The sequence below is a fragment of the Peromyscus californicus genome, unplaced genomic scaffold (assembly GCF_007827085.1).
Source record: "Peromyscus californicus insignis strain IS unplaced genomic scaffold, ASM782708v3 Scaffold_6__1_contigs__length_162567912, whole genome shotgun sequence".
Classification (NCBI taxonomy): domain Eukaryota; kingdom Metazoa; phylum Chordata; class Mammalia; order Rodentia; family Cricetidae; genus Peromyscus; species Peromyscus californicus.
This window is the reverse complement of record NW_026294584.1, coordinates 73914199-73938994: the sequence shown is the minus strand read 5'-3', so window position 1 is coordinate 73938994 and position 24796 is coordinate 73914199. Positions and strand designations below refer to the sequence as shown.

At 41.3% G+C, this 24796-nt stretch overlaps 1 protein-coding gene across 9 annotated transcripts in view; it reads left to right on the top strand.

The window, feature by feature from the left end:
• The window catches only part of Pde1c (phosphodiesterase 1C), a 621274-nt gene that overhangs the window by 386699 nt on the left and 209779 nt on the right, over positions 1 to 24796 (top strand). For all 9 annotated transcript variants that reach the window (XM_052720608.1, XM_052720605.1, XM_052720604.1 and 6 more), the window contains 6 exons: positions 5399 to 5512; positions 6904 to 7086; positions 8326 to 8392; positions 11887 to 12003; positions 14394 to 14534; positions 23973 to 24073. In XM_052720608.1, the coding sequence (XP_052576568.1) occupies positions 5399 to 5512; positions 6904 to 7086; positions 8326 to 8392; positions 11887 to 12003; positions 14394 to 14534; positions 23973 to 24073 (723 nt within the window). The remainder of the gene's footprint in view (positions 1 to 5398; positions 5513 to 6903; positions 7087 to 8325; positions 8393 to 11886; positions 12004 to 14393; positions 14535 to 23972; positions 24074 to 24796) is intronic.

Here is a 24796-nt window from a genome sequence, read left to right as displayed (position 1 = left end):
TTCCAAAGGGAGTGGCACTATTAGGCTGTGTGGCCTTGTTGGAAGAAGTGTGTCACTGTGGAGGCGGGCTTTGAGGTCTCTTGTACGCTGAAGCCACACCCAGTGAGACAGTTCATTTCCTGTGGCCTGCAAGCTATAGAATTCTCAGTTCCTTCTCCAGTATCATGTCAGCTGCCATGTCCCACCATGATGATAATAGACTAAACCTCTGAAACTGTAAGCCACCCCAATAAAATGTTTTTCCTTTCTAAGAGTTGCCGTGGTCATTGTGTCTCTTCGCAGCAATAGAAACCCTGACTAAGACAGAAGTTTCTACAGTAGTCTGTTCCATATGGTTTTTCGAAAAGCCTTTGTGTCATCTGTCCCTCCCCACACTCCCTCCTTCGCCTTTCTCTCCCATTCTCCCACCCACCTCCTCATTAACCCCCTGTTCCAGTTGTCCCTTTACCTCAATGACACTGCACTCTACTTCCTCGTCCTTGGGACACCCTCTACTCCTCACTGATCCTTTACTATGGACCTAAGTGTGGTGGTTATTTAGATTTTAGCACACATTTTAAAAGCTTACAAGTCAACATCCACATGTAAGAGAAAACACACAATATCTGTCATTTTGAGTCTGAGTTATCTCACTTAGGATGATTTTTTTCTAGCTTCAGTTCCATTTTCTTTTATTTTCTTCTTCTCTCTCTCTCTCTCTCTCTCTCTCTCTCTCTCTCTCTCTCTCTCCCTCCCTCCCTCTCTCTTTCTTTCTTTCATTTTCTAGACAGGGTTTCCCTGTGTAGTCCTGGAACTTGTTCTGTAGATCAGGCTGGCCTTGAACTCAGAAATCCACCTGCCTCTGCCTCTTGAATGCTGAGATTAAAGGTGGGCACCACCACTGCCCAGCTGATTTCATTTTCTTAACAGCAGAACAATGTTTCACTGTATAAATATGACACATTTTTGTTACCCATTCCCCAGTAGATGGACTGGATATCCATCTTTCTGAACATATAGGCTTCCACTTAAAATGGGACCTGGACCTTAGCTTCTTTGTAAAATGAGTTTACATGGGAAAATATCCAGATACACTTCACTAGGAAAGCTTAGGATGCTATCCCAGGCTTCTTGCCCAAGTTAATTGTCTCTAAGTTTAGCAGAAATACTTTAAAATGGGGCTATGAAAGATTCCAGCTACTTTGGAGACAGCCAGTGATGAAATAGATTCAGATCTGGAGGAAACCTGCAATATGGGGGACAGGGGAGGGTCTTTACTCTAAGCAACTTTATCAGTTTTTGAGTGGAGTGGGTACTAGTTCAGTGGCTGAGCAGCTACTCTGAAGATTTTCTCCTTAAGAAAGAATAGCTGTTAGCATTCAGGCATCTGCACTGGCCTGCCCTTAGGGTCCTGACAGGATACATCCTCAGCTGCAGCCACTAAGAACACCCACTGTGTGCATTTGCTATATTCCCTTATAAAAGGCGGGCCCTACCTGACTCTCATCTCTTTCTCTTCCTTCACTCTGGTCCCCAGGGACCAGGTCTCTGCTCCCTTCTCTGCCCCTTCACTCCCCTCACCAAAATAAACCTCCCATGTGGGCCCTGTTGTATGGTGTGACTCCTTTCTGCCATTTTTAAAATACAACAACAGCTTCATCGATTGGTAGCACACTTCAAGTGAGAAGGATAAAGAGCTAGAGCAGCGGTTCTCACCTTATGGGTTGAGACCCCTTTGGGTTGAACAAGCCTTTCTCATAGGTCACCTAAGCCCATTGGAGGTATCAGCTTTTTACATCATGATTCATAACAGTAGCAGAATTACACTTACGAAGTAGCAACAAAAATAATTTTATGGTTGGGGCAGTAACCACAACATGAGGAGCTGTGCTAACGGGGGTCTCACACAGCACTAGGAGGGTTGGGGACCACTGAGCTAGAGGGAAGTGGGCTGAGGGGACATGGGTCAGCAGTGCTGGCACACTGTGCTGCACACCATTGACAGTCAGGTTCCCTGAAGCTCCCGTGTCTCTCCATCCTGGGTGTTGGGTCAAATGGGAGCTGGTTAGAAAGTGGCTAACCCTTTCTTTAAACAAAGACAAAACCTTATTGTCTCTCTGTCGTCCTGCTTTGTTCCTTTAAATTTCCTTTTCTCTCAACATGCTCACTTTTACTGCATCAATTCCACTCCATAAATCTATGCTTTCCCGAACTTTGATGAGTGCCTTGCAGATGTTCCTTTGGTGAATTTTCTTGATTCTGGCAGCGAGCGCCTTCTCTGCTTTCTATGAGCTATCGATTCCTCATCTCCATTGCTGACTCTTCCTCAGATATTCTTGTGCTTTTTGTCATATTTAAATCAAGAGAGGTGAACGTCACCTGGGTGATTTTTTTTTTTTTAAACTGGCAGGTCCTGCCAGGTTCCCTGGGTTGTCTGCCAGGATGCTGGTCGAATCTTCAGTCTAGCTCAGAAGCTAGAAAACTAGGGAAGATGTAAATGTTTGTACCTTTTCATGTTCTAGAAGTACTCTGTGTGTGAATTCTTCTCTGGGTTTGCTCAAGTTTTGGGTCCCCTCCATTGCTGACTTCCTGCTGTGTATGAATTCTTCTCTGGTGTTGCTGAAGTTCTGGGTCCCCTGTATTGTTGACTTCCTGGGGATGGGAGCTTGGGTTCTGAGTGGTGCTTTTTTTCTCAGGTGAAGTGTGACCTCAGCTGGGGTCTGCTGCTTCCCAGGGCCTGGCAAGCAGAGTTCTTCACCACTTGATTCTCTTGATACTGTGCCTTCTGGAAGGAAGAGTGGTTAAAAATAGTGGGATAAGGCACTCCTGGTCATTTCAGTTGTCTTGATTAGAAGGTGTTAGCCACAAGGGCTGCATAGGCGGTGTTTATGGATGGGAGCTTGTTGCAGTAAAGGTGTTGCTCACTTTCCTGTTCAGTTGTCCATGTGTTTGGAGCTTCTGTCCCATTGGTCACTCCTTCAGAAGTCATCTGTTGGGTAAAGTTGATACTCAAAGCCAGGCCCCTCATCCACAAGTCATTTAACCAGAGACAGTGAGCACACTGTAATTATGGAGCACTTTCCAGGGTGTGCCTTAAAGCCACTTGTGTCTCTTTTCTGGGAAGCATATGAATTGACACATTTTACATTTGTCCACACATATGTACAGCAGTTCTACACAAGCACATGGATGTCTTTTTAATTATACCACTTTGTTCTCAAAAAAGTTGATGCCACTGTTAAATTGCATTCTGGTATGTGACAGGGTAGAAGTCCATGGCCAGCTTGAATTTTTGCTACTTTTAAAACAATATGTTTTATTTTCTCAAACCTTTCCTAGTTTCTTTCCTTATTCTTTGGAATAAAAAATTATAGCGGTGGATGTTGGATTTTTTTCTTTTCACTTTTTTGTCTGACCTTTTAATATCTGTCCTCACTTGCTTCTCTGGGTTTTCTTTAGCCTATAAATATTTTTATTTTGATTAAAGCTGTTTTATTTATCCCCTGGAAGCTATTACAGGAAGGTGCTACCTTATGGTTTTTCTAGTCATAGTTCCCCTCATTTTCCCCCCATTTTGTCCTTTGCTCTTAGGTTTTAGGATTAAGATGGGTCTTAATCAAACATTCATGCTAAATTTTTTGTAGAATCTTTAATCTCTAAGATAAGGCAAAATGTTTTTAAAATTTGATTTTTTTTTTTCTCAATTTGCTTTTCCAACCGAGAGCCCAGTTTAACGGTATCTGAGCTCCTGAGAGAGAGTCAGAGTTGGAAGCAGGCTTAGCTGAGAATGTATTCTGGTAAAGAGTGTCTGGTCTTAGTCAAGAGCAGCCAGGCTCCCTGATGCAATGTCTCTGTTCCTTGGCAGACAGGCTGTCCCCTGAGTGTGAATGACTGGCAGCACCTCCCATGCCCACATCTTGTTTTGTGCCGACCATCGAGTGTCATTCCTAACGCTGGGGATATAGCTCACAAGGCTGCTGGTCATCTCCAGACCCACAGAGACCTCCAGAGTCCTCTCTGTATGTTGGACGTTGCCAGTACAGTAGAGACTACCCTCAATTAACTCTTCTCTGTATTCTACGATACTGAAATTTTTGCATACTTGATACTTGGATAACCAATACTTTTTGCCCACTTTTCAAGGTTAATTTAGGAATTTTTTCCTTAATTTTGAGTCATTTTTATAAACATCAGAAGAGTAGCATACAGCTTGTCAAGTACTGAGGTTTTGGGGTAGCCAAATGTCCTAAGGCTCCAGATTCAAGAGCAAACTTGGTCAAGTAGTCCACCTATTCTCTCTTCCTAATGCAAGCTTCTAGGTACTTTGACATCAGGAAGGTGATGCAGATTGCATAAACCCATATACAATGGAGATGTGACAATGATCTTAAGTGTTCTGCCAAGGCGTTTCTTGTCTGGGTATCTGTGAGGATCCAGATCTTTGATTAACAATAATGACCATAATTATATCAATAGCATCTTATAGAATTACCCCAAGTTCCACAGTCTATCTATTATCACTGGCATTTGACCTTTCTATCAATTTCCAAACTTTGTTGCATGATGCTTTATTTTATAATCATCAGGGAAGCCACCTCGCTTACCCGATGTGCATAGAGGATACGTTGTGAGGCAAAAGTCAAATCCACATTTGACTTCCAGGTCTGTACTGTTTTCTACTAGTACCGTTGGCTACCAAACATCCTGAAAAGGTACTTGTTCTCCACAGCTCCAGTTACTGAGCCTTGATCACCTGCAGGCATTGTATTGCCACCCCACACACCATCCTTCTCCATTCCAATGGTTTCTGTGTAAGGAGAATGAGCCTCGTCATTTCGCTTGGATGATCTAGAATCCTCAGTTTACCACCCAGCCACATTTTTGACAACTCTATTCTTCTTCTTAGGGGCATTCTTCCTGTCTAGCAACATAATTTACTTGCACCTAAGTTTTCCATGGCCTTCTATGGCTATAGTGGTTCAAGATACCTTCCCATAAGTCTTGAAACATCTATAGGCCATAGGGCTATGGTTTTCTCCAGCCACTGCTGAACAAGGTGCCCGAACAAGGGAGAGTCTCAGAGGTGTCTAGTGGTGTTTGCTGATGGTCAGTCTTTCCCATATCCAATTAGAGACTAAAAGAGACATATCTGAGAAAAAGAAAATTATCAGCAATTTAGAACCTTCATAACAGTGAATGAATGCTACAGAATGTTGACTGTGGTGAGGGCCTGGCTAGAGAACGTTGATCTCCTTTTATTATTTTATAACTTTTTTAAATAGCACTTCGACTTTTTTTTTTCATTCAGATATATTGGAGTAAAAAAAAAATGTTCAAAACTATAAAAAGATGTGTCATCATAGTTTTAGAATTATTTCTTGATTCCTTTATTCTAATGAAGTCATCTTGTCCCCTGTAGGTTACGGTCTTTGGTCAAGCAGTTAGAGCGAGGGGAGGCCTCTGTGGTAGATCTTAAGAAGAACCTGGAATATGCAGCCACAGTACTTGAATCTGTATATATTGATGAAACAAGGTAAGTTAGTAAAGAGATTAAGAATGCTAGATTTTCTGTCTAATAGTCTCCCCAGCCCCCATGTCAGGTCTCGGGTGTGGTTCAGATCACTGACTCTGAAAGACCTTTGACCTATAGGAAAGAGCTAGAACAGTTGCTCTCTCAACTATGAAATGACCAACAGAACTTGCTGCATGGACGATAAAATGGTATCAGAGCAGAAAAGGCAATCCGTAGAAGCCTGGCCAGGTTTCTCCCAGCTCTATAGTCCCACTGTGATGGTACTATGCTGTGACATACTCATTAGGTCAGTCTAAAATGTATGTTTGAATCCATCATCGCGGTCAGCAACTGGAGGTTCCGGATGTGATCAGGTCCCCAGTATTCCTCCTTCAGCAAACATTTCCACTTGAATTGTACAAGTGCTAGAGCAATTGTAGGCACTGAAATCAATTTTGAAAGAAATAGAACTGCTTCCTTTTGGAAACTGTTGAAATGTCAACTGTGAAAGTCTCCAGTCAGACAGACTTCTCAGTATTTGTGATGTCTTGCTTCACCAAACTCAGATCTGAAAGGATTTCACTACAGACTATGGGTTGTTGGGCTTATTATTATTATTATTATTATTTTTTCCAGAGCTGAGGACTGAACCCAGGACCTTGCTCTACCACTGAGTTAATCCCCAACCCAAGGGCTTATTTTTTTTAATGATGCAATTCATTATTAATTTCAGGAATTTGATACCACAGTTTTTCCCCCGTTACCTAAAGAAATATATCTAAACACATGACAACAATAAAAAGCGTCTTTATATTGATGGGCACTTTTACTGCTTATTTTTAATAGGGTTTAAATAGATGACATTCGGTATTTTTGGTTCTATTATAATTACTTTTCTTCCTTTCTAGTGCTCTGCCCAAATAAGTTAGGCAAATCAGAAAAGCATATTCACAGATGGCTTAAGTCACTGGGCTCCAATGAAGAACTGTTTGGGGAAGTTTCCTTAAATTTAGAAGTTCATGTTCTTATTATCTCCTATTGAATTAAAGGGACATCAGCTGGTATCCCTTAAAATCATTGCTTCAGAGCAGTTGGTTGTTGGGATTTGTGCAATGTTTTTCAGTCTTTAGGCATTTCTCCCAATACTGTCACTGGTGGGGTCTTAGCTTTTTACACATTTTTATGCCCGTGTCTTTGGAGAGCAGGCCAGATCCAATTTAGTCAAAGGAGGTATATCAGTGTGAGCTTTCACAGGCTTTGCCAAAACACTGCTCCCCCGATCTCATGTGTGTGTGTGTATCCCATTTTATATCATGTTTTTGTGCTTGTGTTTCAGGTTGGGTTGAGAGGGGCAGCTGTTTCAGAGAATTCTAGATTGAGATTCAGTCTCTGGTTATATGTTTTATTTTCAGGAGACTTCTGGATACAGAGGATGAACTTAGTGACATTCAGTCAGATGCTGTGCCTTCTGAGGTCCGAGATTGGCTGGCCTCCACCTTCACGAGACAGATGGGGATGATGCTTAGGAGAAGTGATGAGAAGCCCAGGTTCAAGAGCATCGTCCATGCAGTGCAAGCTGGGATATTTGTGGAGAGGTAAAGGTGAAACTCAGTGTTACTTAAGGGCCAAACCAACAGGAGGAACTCCAGGTTCCATGACTCTAAGCTTTCCTCTAATGTAGTTTTGATACCTTATTATAAAAACTCACATTTCTGAGTCGAAACAGGTATTTTAATCTCCATGACATCATTAGGACAAGCTTTTCCCTTTGCTCAAATCCTCATCTTATAAAGATTTAGATCAAGTTCAGTCATGTTTTTAAAGTCAGAGGTCATCTGACCCATGTTTTTCAAATACATGGATAGCATCAGAATAGAACAGTAGTGCTTTGAGGTCGTGGAGCCAGGGAGGACAGTTTAAGAGGTGAGTTCCCTGTGACATAGTTTGCCAGCTTGTTGACACTAAGTTGTTCCCTACAAGAAATAGAATTATTTCTTCTACTATTCTCCACTATACAGTTACACATTTTAGAAATTTCATGGTAGTGATTTCAAAGTTTGCCTGGGACATTTACTTGCTTCTTTTAGAAGTTCTGGAGAAAAAGCATTTCTGGTGGGTTGTCCATATAGATTCTTTGTTCATTATTAAGTACAAGAATGTACCCTGCTTCTCATCCATCAGGCAGTGCTGGCAGAACACATCATCCCTTTTAATAATTTAGTGTCCAATATGGGGCACATAAGCTTAATTTAATTTCGTTTCCAGTGGCTTGTGTGTGCTGTGGGATGTTCTGTATGCTGTGAATGTGTTGTTCTGATTGGTTGATAAATAAAACACTGATTGGCCAGTAGCCAGGCAGGAAGTATAGGCAGGATAAGCAGACAAGGAGAATTCTGTGAAGAGGAAGGCTGAGTGAGGAGATGCCAGCCTAGGGAGCAGCATGTAATGGCACACAGGTAAAGCCATGGAACACGTGGCAACATATAGATTAACAGAAATGGGCTGAGTTTAAGTGTAAAAGCTAGTCAATAGTTAGCCTGAGCTAATGACCGAGCAGTTATGAATAATATTAAGCCTCTATGTGTTTATTTGGGTCTGAGTTGCTGTGGGTCTGGGCAGGACCGGAGAAAACTCCAGCTACATATGTGTTTGAGGTTGCCTTGATCTCTTTTTAGTTCATCACTAAGGACACTAGAGTAACTTTAGAATTTAAAGTTCCTTGGGTCACCAGATGACCTGAGTACTCATCAATTGTTCATGTGTGTGCAGGTCTATAAAGTGATAACAGTCAGTTGTAAGGTATCACATTTTGTTTTCTCCCCCATCTTTGCCAGAATGTACAGGCGAACATCAAACATGGTTGGGTTGAGCTATCCACCAGCTGTTATTGATGCATTAAAGGTAAGGCTGTTGAAAAGGCTTATGGGGTACATAGAAATGTACATGAATGAAGAGTACAGTTAAATTTGTTCTCAGAAAACAATATTTCATTTCTGTACTTTTCTGTTATTCCTACCCTAATCTGTTATTATTGTTTTCTTATCTGTTCTAGTAGTATTACAATGTTCTCAATCTTTAACCTCCATGTGGATTTTGTTTTTGCAGTGATCTGCCATGATGAGATTCATGTAGCAATAGCCACAAGAGATAGGTGCATTATAGCAAAAGTATTTGAACTTAGGAAGAAATTTATTGTTTGTAATTCTATCAATACTCAATTGCCTACTCCAAGTCCAATTTAGAAAATTAAGAAAAAAAGACCCAGAAAATTTTAAGAAAAATAAAACCAGAGTTAATCAGGGATTAGAGCTGAGGCTTGGTCACAGTGTTCCCAGCACATGGTATGCTCTCAGTAACATTTCATGGCATAATTGTTTACTCCAGAGCCCTTGTCCCCTTGAGACATCCTGCGGTTTTCCTAAGACCTACACTGAGCCAGGTGTTCCGTGGGAAGTCATTCAAATACGGTTTTGTTTTAAGCACACTGAACCCTGCATGGTAACTCCCAATCAAACCAACTGAAAATTATGTAGATGACTTCAAAAGGCCCAACACAGAAATGTTCCTTGAGGCAGCGGGAGAGTCAAATTCAGGGGTCTGGAGTGTTCCTGGTGTACTTTGGTTGCCAGGTGGGGTTGGCTAGGGCCCAGTGTCTTGTGCTGGTTGATATTATATGCTGTCTGCACTTAACACCCATTTTTTTTGTACAGTGGCATTGTGGAATTCTGGCTTCTAGTATTGTCTTTCTCTGAAACATGCAACAAGTACAATCTGGTGATGCTTTAAGATAAATTACTCATTTGTGGGAGTGCTTCTTGAATACCTTAATGTAAAAAGCACACTCCGTTGGACCGTTTTGATTATGTTCATGGATTTCCCTTTTGTTCAGAGACATTCACTGGTTGTATTTTTAGGATTCACATTTCTCTTTTTACTGTCTACATTTTTTTTTCCTCCTCCTTATATCTTAAGAGCAGAAAGGATACTGTGAGGAGCCACACGCCCCCATAATAATGGCCGACCCATCAGTGTAGTTTACAATGATGTTTCCCATCTCGCCAGCAGAATCACTTCATGAGACCTGTTTCCTAACAACACAATGAAATTGCCATTGATTTTCATAATTGAACTGAAACACTCAGTGTAAATCTTAGGAGCATTAGAAGCCTACGTGAACCTTTATTTCTGCCTTTGTCATATACACAAATACAACTGGGCTCACTGATACTGGGCTGTTTATGGGAGTGTATCTTCCAAATTGATGTCTCTTTTCTACAGATCACTGAAAATCAAAAAGTAGAACAACGTGTTATGTGAATAAAGTGTTATCCGATGCTTAAGGAAAGGAAACCTCAGTAGTCCATGTGGTCTTTCTGAGAGAAAGACACTTGGATTGGTCAGAGTAGGAAACAGCTACCTCCAAATGGCTGCCCTTCCCATGTCTGCTGATGTGTGTATTAAAGTCAAAGCTTTTGCCCTTGACCCAATTCCTGTTGATCAAGAAAGTTCAAGTCCTCTCTACAATGCAGTGTCTTTCCAGATCTCCACACTTGCCTTTGATTGCCAGAGGACTGAAGTGGGTTGGACAGCACAGAGACGGAGTCACTTTTCCTTTTTAGAACCTGTTGGGGAAAAGGTTATTTGCCCTGAGTTGCTGGCATTTATATGGAAATCACTACTGATTTCCTCTAGTACAGAAAAATTTCTCAAAGATGGAGAATTCAGTTCACTAAAATAACCATTGTGGCATGTCATGTTAACCTTTTCAGTTAATATAAGAACGTGGCATAAAATGACATCTAAGTAAGAATAATTAACACTGCTCATTGTAGATTTTAATTGAGTTGTGTGTCACTCTTGGTACTTTCTCCGCTGGATACATATTACCTTCTAAGTTCATCTTATGTCTAGCCTTTGGGGTGGGGTTCTAGAGGTGCAGAAGTGATCTGTTCTTTAGAAGAGCAGTTGTCCTGTAGCTCAGGACCAGCCCCTTGGATAGTTTTTAAATGGGAGGAAATAAGCTGTTTCCAGCTTTCTTAGGCTGTGCTAACCTGGATGTTCTCCACCTTTCTTGACTGGAATTATCCCTGAGCAGAATTTGGTAAAAGAGAAAGCATGTTTAAGGTGCTTCAATTGGGTGCTCATTAAAATGCAAATTCCAGGCTCAGGATCATTCAGAGGCCTACAGCATCCTCAGTATTTTCAGTGAGTCCCAAAGTGGCTTGGGAGAAGAATGAAGTTCAAGAAAAACTTCATTTCTTGAAATGAAGGCCCAGACAGAATACCCACTCCCCTACTCATTTCCTGGAGCTGTTAGTGTCCTTCTCCTCAGGACTGTTATCAGACAGTGGCTGTGACTCATAGCGATCCAATTATAGAACTCAAGCAACACTCCAAGTTGTGGGTATATTTTGGTATCTATGTACTTGGTCCTCACTGGGTACTTAGGGGATGAGACCTGTGTCACAGAAATACCCATGGTGTGACGAGGACAATAGATGCCTGTTAATTTAACTATGATTTAAACACACATTTGTTTATTATGTCCACAAGTGGCTGGTGTTGCTGTGTCAAAAGAACACAAGATAATATTTACATATATTCTGGAGCCAGCATTTATGAACAAATAGGAACTTCATGATGGCATATAAGGTGTGTGTCCAGTTCAGTTTTTACATTTCCTTCCTTCACCAAAGTGTTAGAGCAATAGGAGAACTTTGTCACCAGATTTGTGGCTCCAGAGAGCATTTTTCCTGTTCTTGAAGTGAAAGTATTCCCCTTTGGTTGCATCTTAGCCGTGGATATTGAAGTGGCATTCCATTTTTGTCTTCTATACCATACATGCTTCTGCACACTTTTAAATGATTTCACAGTGTCAACTCTAGCCTCAGAGGATGTCATTATATAGTAGGTTAGTGGCTTGGAGAGAATTTAGAGATGTGCCCCAGCTGGTTTGAACTCAGAATGCTAGCTGATGGTCTTGAAGGAAGGAGCCCAAGAGGAGGCATCAGCGTGCAAGGCGTAGGGGTCCTCATCCCACATGTGTCCCAAGCTTGTGCTTCTAATAGGCCTTTGAGGAATTAGGTAACTATCCATTTTCTCATCTGTAAAATGTAACTAGTCATACCACCTAAGAATTGTTTGATAAATTACTTATTTTTTTTTTTTACCGCTCATGATACCTGTCAATATTTCTGCTGGATAATAAAGTTCTCTGTTTTTTAATTTTATCAGTAAGTGTTCTTGTGCTACCACACTAGAAAGCTACTGAGAGTTCTTCAGTCTTCAGCCATATAGTCACAGGTGTGGGCTACCAGCAGACTCAAATGTGGATAGATTAGCAGTTGTATAGGTGATGTGAACTAATAGCACTTTCTCCCTGCCCTGTCCTGCAGGATGTGGACAAGTGGTCCTTTGACGTCTTTTCTCTCAATGAGGCCAGTGGAGATCATGCGTTGAAATTCATTTTCTATGAATTACTCACACGCTATGACCTGATCAGCCGTTTTAAGGTCAGTACCTCATTAAAAAGATAAACTGCAAAAAATTTTCTATCCTCACATGACTTCTATGTCAAGACCAAGGGAATCCTTTTAAGTAGATAGGAAACTGTTTAGGGCAACTGTGGCCATCATTCCAATGGGGCTATCGTTTCTTCCTTGTGGAAGTCTTTTTTCTTTACATGCTGACTGGTGGATCTTGCTGGAAAGCAGACTGGAGAAGTGGCGTGGAGACCTGTCTTCTGGGAAGCACTGCCTGCAGTAGCTGAGTCTACAATAGGTACTGCCCACCAACGGGCACTTCATCTCACGTCATCATGATTATGTGCACTATTGACTGCTCTTGGCTGAGAGGTAGCAATGGAGACAGCGTGAGCTTAGCAACTTCCATAAACTTTCCCCCCACCCCATGCCATATTCAGACAACACTCCCACTTATCCATGACAGATCATTGGTGTTTCCCAGCCACCCATGCTTCAGATTAATTCCTTGCTTTAAATAAAGAGAATATATTATGTCCAGGGTCAGCCCCTCAGCCACCAACCTGCACAGCCTTTTCAGATCAGGATGGGTCCTCAAGGGAACCTCTGTCCAGTTTATTTCCTCAGACTTCATTCATCAGATGAATGTGATATATCTCTGGAATATTGTAGGTTGTTTTACATACAAATGTTGATGTCTCTGGACAGAGTAAGTCTTTGTCACTTTCTTTCTTTTTTTTTTTTTTTTTTTTTTTTTTGGTTTTTCGAGACAGGGTTTCTCTGTGTAGCTTTGCGCCTTTCCTGGAACTCACTTGGTAGCCCAGGCTGGCCTCGAACTCACAGAGATCCGCCTGGCTCTGCCTCCCGAGTGCTGGGATTAAAGGCGTGCGCCACCACCGCCCGGCTTTTTGTCACTTTCTTAAGAGCTGTATTGAAGCACATGCTTTCTACATGACCATAAATCACTTATCCTTTGTCCTTCGTTGTGCCTACATCAGAAGCTGCAAGAAACCATGGGTACTGGAGACACTTTTCTTGGAACAAAAGATGTGTGAACACCTTTACTTAGCTTCTCACTGGCTCATAGACTGCCAGAGCGGCCCCCAAACCCAAGCTCCCTTGATCTTAACTGTGAAAAATGATAAGCTCATCTATGCCCTCTGGAAGACATTTCCTTACATACCTACTTACTTTGGTTTCACAAGAAAGGAACTTGCAAAGTAACCCTGGCTGGCCTTGGACTAGCAATAATCCTCCTTTCTCTTGCCTCCTGAATTTTACAACTAAAGAACATAATTAAAATTTCAAGAATCCACTAATGGTTAAAATTTAAGAGACTTGCTGTGGTTATTGTAGTTGAATTTCCTTTTGAATCTGTTAGTCTCTAGGAACACACACCCTTTTCTTCACCCCCCAGCCTTGGACTAGGGATTTTACCTCAACCGTATCAATAATCTCACAATTAGCATGATAAATATCTGGAAGGTCCTCTTAATTGTATGTAACATTTGCAGATCTTTGCTCTGCTATACAGGAGAGCAAGCTGAGTGTATTACACATATTTGAGCTGAAAAAGCAATCAGTTGAAAATACTATCCCAATGGACTGGTGATTCTGAGAAAATGTGCACATCTTTATGACTTGAGAAAAATGAACATATACTGTGCAGCATACTTAACACGAGAAAACATAAAGTACACAAAAAACTTAAGTTAGAAAATGATTGTGATGTGACAGATGTAAGCGGCCACTGGTGTGACTTCCTTGAAGCCACGTTCTTTGAAAGGGGTCATTGTATGCATTAGAAATATGGGGAAACACAGTATAGTAGTGTGTATGAGAAAGGAATAGGCTATTTCTTTTTATTCCCCAATGATCTATTATTAGTGACTTGCAGTTTAGAAAGTCTTCTTCTGCTAGTGAAATGTTACAAATCGTTAAAAATTTCATAAACTGCAGTAATTCCCACTGGAATTTGTAAGTTCCTCAACACGGTTTATGACATTGGCCCTGCATAGCATCTCTTCCTTCTTGGGATTGGAGGGAAAGACTAAAAACAGATAAACTACAAAGAAATACAGAACTTTAGTAGTCACCAATAATGAATGGGGTGACTATGCCTATGTGTACATCAAAAAACACTGGTTTACATTTTAAACAAAATGTCTTTGAGATGAATCTGTATAGTTTGGCTGCCTGAACTGAGGACTTTGTAAGACTGACTGTTCTTCAACCAGGGACTTGGTGTTAAGACTTTCAATGTATCTGACAGTTTTGCCAGGGAATTTTACTAACTGTTAAACATTGTTGCTTCCTCATGTGATCCACAACGGCCCCCAAAATGAGCAAGGTGGGGACCTTAATGTTTCTCTTAAGGTAAGTCTGTCCTTCAGTGAATGAAGCTTACTGTTCTCTTTCAGATCCCCATTTCTGCACTTGTCTCATTTGTGGAGGCCCTGGAAGTGGGGTACAGCAAGCACAAAAATCCTTACCACAACTTGATGCATGCTGCCGACGTCACACAGACTGTGCATTACCTCCTCTATAAGACGGGAGTAGCGGTAAGTTCAGGCAGAGACTGTAGTTTGTGTTGGAGGGTGTTCCAGATGTGATGAGGAAGCATCCAGTATGAATGAATACCTTGTGAACTCCCTATCTTCCAGAATCCCCTGATCCTTATGGAGAACCTTGGGGTTCTCTGGAGTGCTCTCCTGATCTATATGGAGAGTGCTTTGAAGTGTCCCTCTGATCACTGTGGAGAGCCTCAGGGTTCTCTGGAGTGCTCCCCTGATCTTTATGGAGAGTGCTCTGAAGTGTCCCCCTGATAACTGTGGAGAGCTTTGGGGTTCTCTGAGATGTTCTTCTTCTTCTTCTTGGGCCCAATGAAATAGATAATGACCAATTAAAGAATATTTCAAGAACTAAATATATATTGCCACATATAGAATGATTATCTTGACCCTTGGCAACAGTCAATTAACAATGATATTCACTTATTCTGAAATTATGTTCAGTAGATTCATCAACCATTCCTCCAACTCATATTTGGCTTAACCTGCTAGGTCTTTTTCTGGTTATTCATATCTTACACATTTTTTATAGCTAAGGGTTTCTATTCATTTGAAATATCATTATTATAGTTCTGCTTTTCAGTTCTTTAGATGGTTTTAGATGTCTTTTCTCTAATCCATTTGATTAACTAGCTTGTTCAAATTGATAGTGTCTTTGACTTTTTAAATTTTCATTGTTATTTATTTATTTGTTTGTTTGTTTATTGTATATGTGTATGGAGAGGATACATTTAGATGCCAGAGGACAATTTGTAGCAGTCAGTTCTCTCCTTCTACCTTGCAGAGGCCATGGACTGAACTCAGATTTTCTGGTTCGTCATGAAGCACCTTGGTCACCTGAATGATTCCACAAGCCCCGTTGCCTTCTTTACTTCCATACATATTCATAGACAATGGTGGCAACACAAAGTAAAGCAAAAACCAAAAACAAATGAACAAACAAATGAAATGGCTTTCATTGAGATTACCTTCAGAACACCTATAGAGTTTTTTTTTTTTTACTTCTATTTGAATTTATTATGTGCTGATTTATCCCCGTGCCATATGTTTTGTTTCTGCAGTTTGCTCTGGGGTATCTCTTTCCTCTGTGATGGCCCCTCCTATGGCTTAGGAACAGTTTGTTCCTTCTCCGCGAGGCTCATCTTAGTGTGGCATGGGTTAATCTGACCATGAACACTGTATTTTTGGCTCACATCTTGTTGACCTGGATATATTCAGTAACTAGGGAATCCGCATCTAAACCTGGCAGCTCAAATGTGCTCTCTGCTCTTTTAAGCACATGCAACAAAAATTGAGCCCTGCTTCTGGGTCAGTGAGCACAAGTCCAGCCCCACTGTGTGGACTTGAGCACAGATGCTGACTCCACCAGTATGTGATGCTTGAACTATGAACTGATGAGGAGTATTTTTCTACGAATCTCAGGGAATGCAATGTGCCATTTTAAAAGTTTGAAATACTGAGAAAGTTTGGAAATATTAAAACCAGTTCTTAGAAAAACTAAGCAAACCAATCATGGAAATAGCATGCACAGATCCTTCAGAATGACATCTTTTAGATGCCGGTAGCATTTTGGATATGCACACGCTTGATGGCCTGGGAAGATTCATGCATGTTTTTAAAGTGAAAACAAAGATTTGATCTCTTGACTTGCATGATTTTCTGGGTTAAGAGAGTGGCAATCCATTTTCACAGGTCCCTCCAGGCCACTTACAGGAAAAGCAAGACAGAAATTGTTTGGGCATGGCAAATCAGCCACAACCTAGCACATAGTTACTTGTCATTTTTGCTGACTGGATCCGTCTAGTAGCTCACTGAATTAAATTTAGAATGCAGTGGGAAGAGTAAGCCTTGAAGCTAGATATACTACGTATAAATTCATGCTTAATTACTTAATAGATATTGTAACCTGTGATCAAACATTGAGTCTCTATGCCCAGATTTCCTCTGGTCTGAAATGTAACAAAAATTTTACCTAAAAGATGGTCAGGAATAAAATATCAAAAAATATTGACTATTCTCTTTCCTTCAAATTAGAAAATATTATTACTAGATTATTGCAGAATTTTCCCCAAATCTATGATCATGTTTTAGTTTTTGTTAAAAGGCTCATTTTGGAAAAATACTATTTAAGAAGTCATTTCAAAATTATAGAAATATAATTACAGAGAGGACTCATTTTATGAGATTAAAGTGTTTCTACCAAAAAACCGAGACCAGAACCCATACTAAATAATAATTCCCATGAAAACATGGAGTAAAACAGAATTGTGCACACCAAAACAGACCCATAAAGACCTAGACTGATGCAGAGGTGTCTACTAAGACAGACTCATGAAGACATGGACTGACACACTAAGATAACTATTGAACATTTTTCTACAGAACCCATGGAATGCAATATGCTACTTTAAAAGAATAAAATGCTGAGAAATTTTGCAAGAGCTTTTCATGCACTGGAAATGAATACATATGATGTAAAAAGTACATTCTCAGCAGTTAAAAAAAATGTATGGTTATCTAGAAGCAACTTCAAAACTGTAAACAGGAAACTATAAAACTCAAAGGACTCAAAACTGATGTTTCAATGAGTGGAGTGCTGTGTTTGAATGGGAAACTCATATATTGTATGGATGGAAATTTTCCTCAAAACAATAAATACTAATTCAGTTCCAAAAAATTTAATGTGTAACTTGATAAATCTGAAAGCCATACAAAATGTATATTTTTTCTGTGTCAGAAAAGGTAGATTTGGAAAGGAACAGTATGTAGCAAGAAGGTAGTCCTTATCTGACTAATGCTAAACTATTGACAAAGCTATAGAAACAGAATAGGTGATAAAAAACGATAAACACATCAATGGAGTTTCAGTTCAAACCATACACTCAAAGGTTTATTGAGCAATGGTTATGTATGAGCTGGGTGCTTTGTTAAACTACTCCACGGTGATGGAACGAGGTGGTGAGGACTTAGAGAAACAATGGGATAATAAAGGCAGAGCTCATACAAATAGGACTGGTGTCCTTAAGAAGGAGGCCAGGACTCCCCTCCTCTTCCTTCCTGGCCCTTTGCACTTCCACTAAGGGTAGGCGTACAGCTTGTCTTGCTTCATGGTATGTTACCACCTTCAAAACAACCGTCAATCAGTCACGGACTGGGACCTTCATGAGTCCAAATCCGCTTTTCTCTTTATAATATGATTTATCTCACATACCTGTCATAGGACATGTCTTAGTTAAGGTTTTCACTTGTTGTGTGTGGAGAGACACCATGACCACAGCAACTCTTATAAGGAAGACATTTAATTGGGTGGTTTACAGTTCAGAGGTTCAGTCCATTGTCACCATGATGGAGAGCATGGAGGCATGCAGGCAGACATGGTGCTGGAGCTGAGATTGCTACATCTTGCAGGAAATAGGAGGTCAACTGAAATACTGGACAGTAACCTGAGAGTAGTAAAGCTCAAAGCCTGCACCCACAGTAATACACTTCCTTCAATAAGGCCGTACCTACTCCAACAAAGCCACACTTTTTTTTTGTTTTGTTTTGTTTTTCGAGACAGAGTTTCTCTGTGTAGCTTTGCGCCTTTCCTGGAACTCACTTGGCAGCCCAGGCTAGCCTCGAACTCACTGAGATCCGCCTGGCTCTGCCTCCCGAGTGCTGGGATTAAAGGCGTGCGCCACCACCGCCTGGCTAGCCACACTTCTTAATAGCACCACTCCCTATGAAATTATGGGGGGGGGAGGGCCAATTACATTCAAACTACCACAGTAATGGAAAGCTAACACAAGGAATTACTGCAAATTGTCTTCTTAAATGTCTATACATATATACTTGGGCATGTACAATAGAGGACAATTTCCTGTAACGCAGTGGTTCTCAGCCTAGGGAAACTGCTCCTACCCCTATAGAATGGTTTTTATGGTATTTTGTTATGGTAGCTGCAGCAAACTAATACAGTGGAATAGCAAACTGGCCCCAGGCCTGACTTCTTTCATGTTTTGTAAGATTTGTTTTATTTACTTTTTGTTGTATGTGTATGGATATTTGACTGCATGATTATATACATACCACATGTATACCTAGTACCCATGAACTTCAGAAGAGGTTTTCAAATTCCTGGGGACCAGAGTAACAAAGAATTGTGACCTACCATGTGGGTGCTGGGCACTGAACCTGGGTCCTCATGCTGGGAACTGAACCTGGGTCCTCATGCTGGGGACCAAACCTGGGTCCTCATGCTGGGAACTGAACCTGGGTGTTCATGCTGGGAACTGAACCTGGGTCCTCATGCTGGGAACTGAACCTGGGTCCTCATGCTGGGAACTGAACCTGGGTCCTCATGCAGGACACTGAACCTAGGTCCTCTCCAAAAGTGGAAAATACTCTTAAACAGTGAACCAATCTCTCTAGTCTCCCAGGTCTGACCCAAGTGACCATGCATTTAGGTGTTTGGCCATAATTCTGCAATGTCTTTGGTGCAAAAGAACTCCTTGTACCTGGGAATCCTCAGGGGTGTATACTTGATGGTAATGTAGAGCAGATTAAAGCAGAGGCAGACTAGTGCTCTGAGCTCTGGTCAACATATTTTTAGTACCTATTGTGCTTAGTATCCTGTGCAATATAAACATGAATCTAACAGCTTCATCAGCTCTAAAGAAAATCGCTGAAGCATTTATGTCAATGCAGGTCATCACTAGCATCCATGGTCTAGCAACCAATGATGTACTGGCTCAGTTATTTGCAGTGTATGCACAAGTGCGTGTCCAGGGGCATGTATATGTATGAGCATGAGGAGGACAGAAGACAACCTCAGGTGTCCTTCATCAGGCCCCACTACCTTTTCTTTGAGACTCTCTTACTGACCTAGAGCTTGCCAATTAGGCTAAACTGGCTGGCCAGTGTACCCCAGGGACCTTCATATTTCCATCTCTCTAACCCTGGGATTACAGCTACCACACCTGGCTTTTCATATGGCAATGGAACTCAGTTCTTTGTGTTTGTGTGACAAACACTTGATCTACTCAGCCATCTTCCCATGATCCACCCCTTCTTTGTGTGTGTGTGTGTGTGTGTGTGTGTGTGTGTGTGTGTGTGTGTGTGCGCACATACATGTATCTTTTTGTGGTGATTTCTGAAGAACAATAGTGTAGAAGTGGAAACTGCTGTTCTCACAGCAAAGTCACAGCTTACTTAGAGTAATGTACCCTGTAGCAGTGGACAATGACCCGTACCCATTTCCTTCAGATTTCCTCTGTTGTGTACGCTTACCCTCACCCACCCATACACCCAAGCACACAGCTTGCTTTTCTGAGCCACAGGTGTCACAGTCCGAAATACACCATCTTCAGGTGTCAAAGCTGCTCTGTCAGTGAATTAGCTGTGCCACACCAATTTGGAAGACAGGAAAACACAGTCAGATAATCCTAGAACAAAATGCCTGTGGAGTTTAAATTTCTGGTTGCTTATATTTTGACATAAAACCTCAGCATTCAGAGTAATTAAGTTGGAAAATGCAAGGAAATTTGAGCCACACTAAAGTGTGAATCCCACCTTTCCTCACAATGGCTTCTTCTGCCTTCTCCATCTTTGCTTTTTACCAAGGATGCCATTTGATACCACCTGGGAAATGTTTGGTTACTGGCTCAGGGTTTGGATTCCACATGTAATCTGTTGTTCTCTTGACTATAACTTCTTTTTGTCCATACCTACAGTACATCCAGTTCTAAGTCCAATGGCTTCTACCTCCATGGTATTTACACGTGCTGAAGAACTATTCATCCCTCCTCTCTATTCAGACAAATGTTCTTCCTGGAGTGCTGGGCTGGCTCTGATCCTCTCTGGGATGTAAACACCCCTGCCTGTTGAGACAGTTTACATTCCTCACTCACTCTGGCTTTTAATGCCTGATGTTTGAAGCCTCAGTCTGCCCTAATTCCTGCTTTAGTCCAGGGACACATTTCATTACTCAAGATGGACAGTGCTTCTGAAAATGCCCTCCTCCACTCCATGCTCTCCCGGTCACCATCACCAAGGCTTGTTTTGATTGCCTATTCTCTGTGAAATTGTTTCAGGCTTCCCCTTTCCTTCCCCAGTTATCATTTTTTGCCTTTCTTATCCCTAAGCCAGTATGCACACTGATCATCACAAGGCTTGGGTTTTAAAATGAGTTTCAAAGGTACAGTTCAGATTTTGCTGTATACCTGTTTGATCCTGTGCTGTTTAGGTTTTTTAGAAGGTAAGTGATAACTAAGAATAGCAGTTAGTGTGTTTGGGCAAGAAGGAAGTGTGCCTGTTATTTATAATGTGGGAATTCTTCCTTTGCAGGCTTTCTGATGCTTAAACTACTGATGTTTTATGACTTGGATTTGTTTAGGCTCTATGCTGATTCCCATCGACTGTCTTATTTTAAAACATGACATTGGCTTTGTATAGGACTAGAATAAGACTTGTATACAGGGAATGGTTCAAAAGCATATTAGTGATAATACGATGTTAGGGAAGAAAATACACCAATATAGCCTGATGCAGAGTTGCAAGCTTGTAATTCTAGCATCCAGGAGGCTAAGAAAAAAGGATTTCTGTGAGTTCATGGCCAGACTGGACCACATGAGTTTTGAATAGTGTGGTCTATGAGACCCTTTATCAAAAAAAGGGGAAAAATATATATTTATATATATGGACAATATCGAGAAGAGATCTCATATAATGTTATACATTCATACATAAATTTACACAAAATTAAATGAATACAGAATATAAACAAAGGAAATTTGACCTACAGATGATAGGTGAGAATTCTGGAGACATATTGATTGTATGGCTTGTCCTATGAACAGCTGTGTGACTTTGGATGGATCCTGAGTTTCCTCTGGTCTCATTTTCTCAGTTTTTAAAGTGGGGTTAACAATTGCACAGGGAGTTCCTTTATGGACATGTGAAAGTTATGTGAGGTTCTACATTTAGAAAGAGGACACGGGGGGCCTAACCTCAGTGGTTAAGAGCACAAGCTGCTCTTCCGGAGGCGCCAGGTTCAGTTCCCAGCCGTTCCTATTTGATGGCTCACAATTTCTGTGACCCCAGTTCCAGGGGATCTGATGGCTTCTTCTGGCTTCGGTGGTCAGTACATGCATGTAGTGCACAGACACACATGGCAGGCAAAACACCTTAATACATATAGTAAAAATAAATAAATCTTTAAAGGAAAAACAAAGAACAATGACAAAAACAGGGACATAATAGCGGGAGAGAGACAAGGCGGGGGGGATCTGGGGGAATTAGGGAGAAGTATTGGTAGATGGATATAATCAAAATATATTGTATAAATGCCTGAAACTTTCAAAGAATAAAAACAGTATTTTTTTAAAGCGCCCAAGACAGGTTCTGCTGCACCTTGAACCTTCCTGTGTGAGGAGGTGACTGGGCTCTTGCCATCCTTGGAAAGACAGCTTTAGTTTTCCCGCAATCTTTCCTTATCTATAGTGTAGTTATTACATTTACTTACTTACTCACTCGGAGTAGGGCATGTGCTGCTGCTGCTGCTGCTGCTGCTGCTGCTGCTGTGTGTGTGTGTGTGTGTGTGTGTGTGTGTGTGTGTGTGTGTGTGACTTCTTGTGGGTCTCAGAGCCTGAACTTCTGTTGTAGGTGTGGCAGTGGGCACTTTCACCTGACAGGCCACCTTACCAGCCCATCTGCATCTCTCTCTCTCTCTCTCTCTCTTTTTTTTTACCTCATTTCAGAAATTTTTCTCTTAGTCTGTGTTCTTTGTCTTTCCGTTTCTTGAACCTTAGTCTGTAACTTTCAGGCACATTATTGAGTATTGGGAGAGATTTTTTTTTTTATTTCATGCTACAAACTGTTAGAAATAATTTTTAAAGTATCTTTATTCTTCAATGTTAAGTCATTTTTTTTTCATAGATTGCCTAATTCTCAGGAATTTCCTTAGTTAATAGCCAAAATTAGCAATTATTTGAAAGAAATACTTAAGTGGAAAACTACAAAATGTGTATGATTATTATGAATCACTTTGTATGAACTTGAGTCATACAAATATATCTCATGTACTCATTGTAAACTGAGACTGTGGTCTTTTTTCTGAGTTGGCTGGTTTGGGTGCTCATTTTCTCTCCCACCAGATCTGTCCCCGTGTATAAAAACGTGACTTCCTTTTGTTTAAATAAAATGAAGTGGGAACTTAAAAATACTCAACAAGTGCATTAGTTACTTTTCTGTTTCTTTGACAAAACACCATGAGCAGCAGCATCTTAAAGAAGAGAGGGTTTATTTTGGCTGATGGTTCCCGGGGGGATGAGTCCATGATAGCAGAGTAAGGGCATGGCAAGAAATCTCAGAGCAGCTGGAAATGGTGCAAGTCTTCAAACTCTCGAAGCCTGCCTTCAGTGATGGACTTCCTCTCACAAGGTCACTCCTCCCAAACCTCTCCAACTGGAGCCCAAGAGTGCAAATATATGAACCTCTGGGGACCATTGCCATTCAAACCACCACAGGGAACGAACTGAGTGGAGACTATCAACTTTTACAGTTCTCTGTGGATTCGCAGTTGTCACGTATGTTGTGCGTGCTGCTGAAATGTAAGCAAGAGGTACCCAGGTACACAGGGATGCAAAGTATCTGTGAGTCACAGAGCTCATTCAGCAGGACTCGATTAAGGGAACTTCCAGCAGCACAGTGGTTCTTAAACCCCGATGTGCATCAGAACTATCTGGAAGACTTGATAGAGTACAGATTGCTGAGCCACAACTAATAGTTTCTGATTCAGTGAGATTAGGTAGAGCCAGAGAATTTGCTTACATTTGTATTGTTTCTCAAGTGTTGCTAATTCTGCTGGCCCCTGGACAGACTCGACAAACTACTGAACCAGGGGTATGAATGGAATCAGTCCCTCTAAACACCTGTTTCTGTATATGTGTCTTATTTCTGTATATGTGTCTCCCCCAACTTGTAGAGACATTTCTCCCATAATCAGACATTAGGCTTTTTGCTATTAGTGCTTGCTATTATGTTAAAAATTTAATGAGGTCTGTATAAATGAGAGAGGGTATTGTGTTGGATTTTTTTCCAGGGGAGGGGAATGGACAGGAAGAGGAAAGGAAAGAGAAATAAGAATTTTATTTTCAAGTTGGAGGGATATTTGATGAGGACTTTTTAAAGTTCTTCATATTGACTGTTGTTGCCTTTCTGGAACGTCAGATCAGAGTAATAGTTCTTGCAACCTTGCACGTTGTGTTCAAACTACAAGTCCGCAGTCTCCTCAATGAGGAAAAGCCCCCACTACTTCTATGTGTAAGAGAAGTTGTTTGGCAATAGTCAGTAGCTGCAGGGTAGAAGGCAGTGGGGTGGGTATGTTGTCAGCATGCTGAGACTGTCTGAGCAAGAGACCAATTATCTGCTTGCTGTGACTCTCTCTTTCAGAACTGGCTGACGGAGCTGGAGATCTTTGCAATAATCTTCTCGGCTGCCATCCATGACTATGAACATACTGGAACTACCAACAATTTCCACATTCAGACCCGGTGAGGTGGTCGAAATGTGTGTAGAACAGGCACGAGGAGGCAGGGATAGAATTTTAGATGTCAGTGAGTTGTGCCTTTGTCATTTTCCTCTTATGTGGTTGCTCTATTTGGAATTTTGAAAAGATTGACTTGTAAACAAGATAGGAACCTGGGCAGATTCATTGAACACACAGCATTTGAAAAACCACCTGCTGCTGTTTCTCATATTTTATTCAGATCTAAAGGGGGTCCTCCTTTCTTTGCTATTGTAATGTTCACTCGTTATTTATGTATGTTCTGTGCCTACTCTACCTGTTTCTGATAGGTGTGGCACAGGTTGCATAGAGCCCCAGATGTCATGTAAATGACGTCACTGAGTTCAGCTAATCATTGGAGGGCTCCTGTTAGGTTAACAATATGGCGCCTTCTCACCCCCTGGTCTCTGAGCTTCTGGTGAGCTATTCTTCTCTTTCTCTCTGCTCTCCTCTCTTCCCTCCCCTGTGGCACACAGAAGAAGACGGTATTTTCTGTGCTGTGTTCAGAAGGGGATGAAAGCAAAGGAAAGTACTTATGCTATTCTCTGTAGTTCTCACTCCATCTCCCCAGCTAGAGTGGTCTGGACTCCTGGGAGCATATTTCTGTCATTGTTCCAAGGCCTTTAAATATGGGCAGATCCCCAGAAGACTGGGTGGAAGCTTTGCCTGGAGGACAATGCCGTGACCCACAGATGCCTAAGGAAGAGGG